This window comes from Haliaeetus leucocephalus, unplaced genomic scaffold (genome assembly GCF_000737465.1).
Source record: "Haliaeetus leucocephalus isolate CR32 unplaced genomic scaffold, Haliaeetus_leucocephalus-4.0 Scaffold68, whole genome shotgun sequence".
Classification (NCBI taxonomy): domain Eukaryota; kingdom Metazoa; phylum Chordata; class Aves; order Accipitriformes; family Accipitridae; genus Haliaeetus; species Haliaeetus leucocephalus.
In genome coordinates this window covers 2,818,685-2,820,312 of record NW_010972504.1, presented here as the reverse complement: position 1 = coordinate 2,820,312, position 1,628 = coordinate 2,818,685, and the positions used below count along the sequence as shown (strand labels likewise).

Genomic DNA, 1,628 nt, shown 5'->3' with positions numbered 1-1,628 from the left:
CCCGCCCCGCCGAGGGCTCGGCTCCGGTAGCCGGTCCCATTGGCGGCCAGTGCCCGGCCCCGCACCCGGCTGAGCTGGCTGCCCCGGTGGGGCGGCCCCGATAAACCCCCGGACCGGGGGAGGACGAGACGGGCCGCCCGGATTCGGGTTGTCCCGGGTCTGCTGCCTCGTCCCGACTGCTGGAGCCGGTCCTTGAGGAGATGCCTCGGACCCCGCCGCAGTTCGCCATTGTTTCCTCTCCCCTGATAATTTACGCTGGGAACGGTCCGGATTTCTCCAACACTTGGGGAAAAAAAAAGTCGAGTCCTAGCAGGTAGCAGCAGCTGGCCTCCGTTCGGATACAGGTTCTCGTTTCAGGAGGAATAGTTTTGGCAGGGCCACAGTGTTCAGATGCTGCTGCTGTGGTAAGGAGGTGCATGAGGTCTTCTGCCCTCACGGTGGCTTTGCAGGCAGCTTGTGGCTTCCAGAGAGAGTCCTGGCAAGGATGAGCTTGAGGGTGGCCTTGGGGCTGCCTTTGACAGCAGAGGCTGCGCCCCACCGAACCCCGCAGAGGAGCGGACTCGCAGGCCGCCCGGGAGCGATCCTCGGCCAGCAACAGTGGATTTCCAGGCTCATGGTGGTCACTCTAAAATGCCTGGTGTTCCTTACGGCATCACATGCACCCTGTGACGGAAAAAAGCATGAGAGTAACAAAAATGACAGTGTGCTGCCCCATGCACAGGGCAAACACGCTGATTGGAGAGAGGAGTCGTGTTTGCCTCTGCTCTCTCGAACCACCTATAGGGTTTGATGGTGACAGTGGTTTGGGGTTAAATACTTCCAAGCAGAAGGACAATTTTGAGGCAGGCAGTGCCCCTATAGGAAAAGAGAGTTTCTCTTAGCTACCACAGTGAGCCCCATCAACCCAAGGAGGTGAGTGCAGAGTTTCCCTGCTTTGTAAGCAGCATGAGATTTTCAGCCTGAACAAAAAGTCCCGGCCTAGAGTAAGGCCTCACATTTGAAAAACCAAACCAAAACAAAACAAAAAAACCCAACAGTGAAGGGGCTTCATCATTTGGAAAGGGCAACCCATAGCTATTCCCCCGACTCGCTGCTGTGCCCCTGGGTGTCACTTATCCTGTGTCTCAGCTTCACAGTCTTTAACCTAAGTGCTGACAATACTTAAAATTCCTTGCAGGGACAGGGAAAGTCTTAGCTCTTCAAAATCCTCGGGTACTACCTACTGTGATACTGCGGGGTTCGAACACGAATGGTTTCGATTTACACCACGTCACAAAATTACCGGGGATAACAAGAGGGAGCAGCTCTTCCTCGAGGTTTGTACAGCACCTAGCGGGGTAAGCGGGATGTTCACGCCAGGGATCCACAAGGAACAACGTTAAAGCGAGTCGCAGGTAACAGCAGGCGGCTCTGCACCTCGCTCTCCGCCTCCTCCCTGCAGACGAGGGTCGGACACAGAGCCAGCCCCTTCCCCGGGCGACCGGCGCTCCGAGATCCCACCCTCAGCACACGGTTTGGTGTCCGCAGGGTGCAGGACCGCAGCCCGATGCTCGGTACCGGACCCAGAGCGGCCCGGCCGGAGGGAGCGCTGCGGATGGGAAGACCCCGCCCCGCCCGCGGCCCCGCCC

At 58.3% G+C, this 1,628-nt stretch overlaps 1 protein-coding gene across 1 annotated transcript in view; it reads right to left on the bottom strand.

Annotated features, from left to right (window-relative positions):
- Positions 1–229, bottom strand: part of LOC104839568 (Krueppel-like factor 15) — a 7,036-nt gene extending 6,807 nt beyond the window's left edge. Inside the window, exon 1 of the mRNA XM_010579934.1 lies at positions 115–229. Coding sequence (XP_010578236.1) covers positions 115–229 — 115 coding nt within the window. The remainder of the gene's footprint in view (positions 1–114) is intronic.
- Positions 230–1,628: the final 1,399 nt, after the last annotated feature.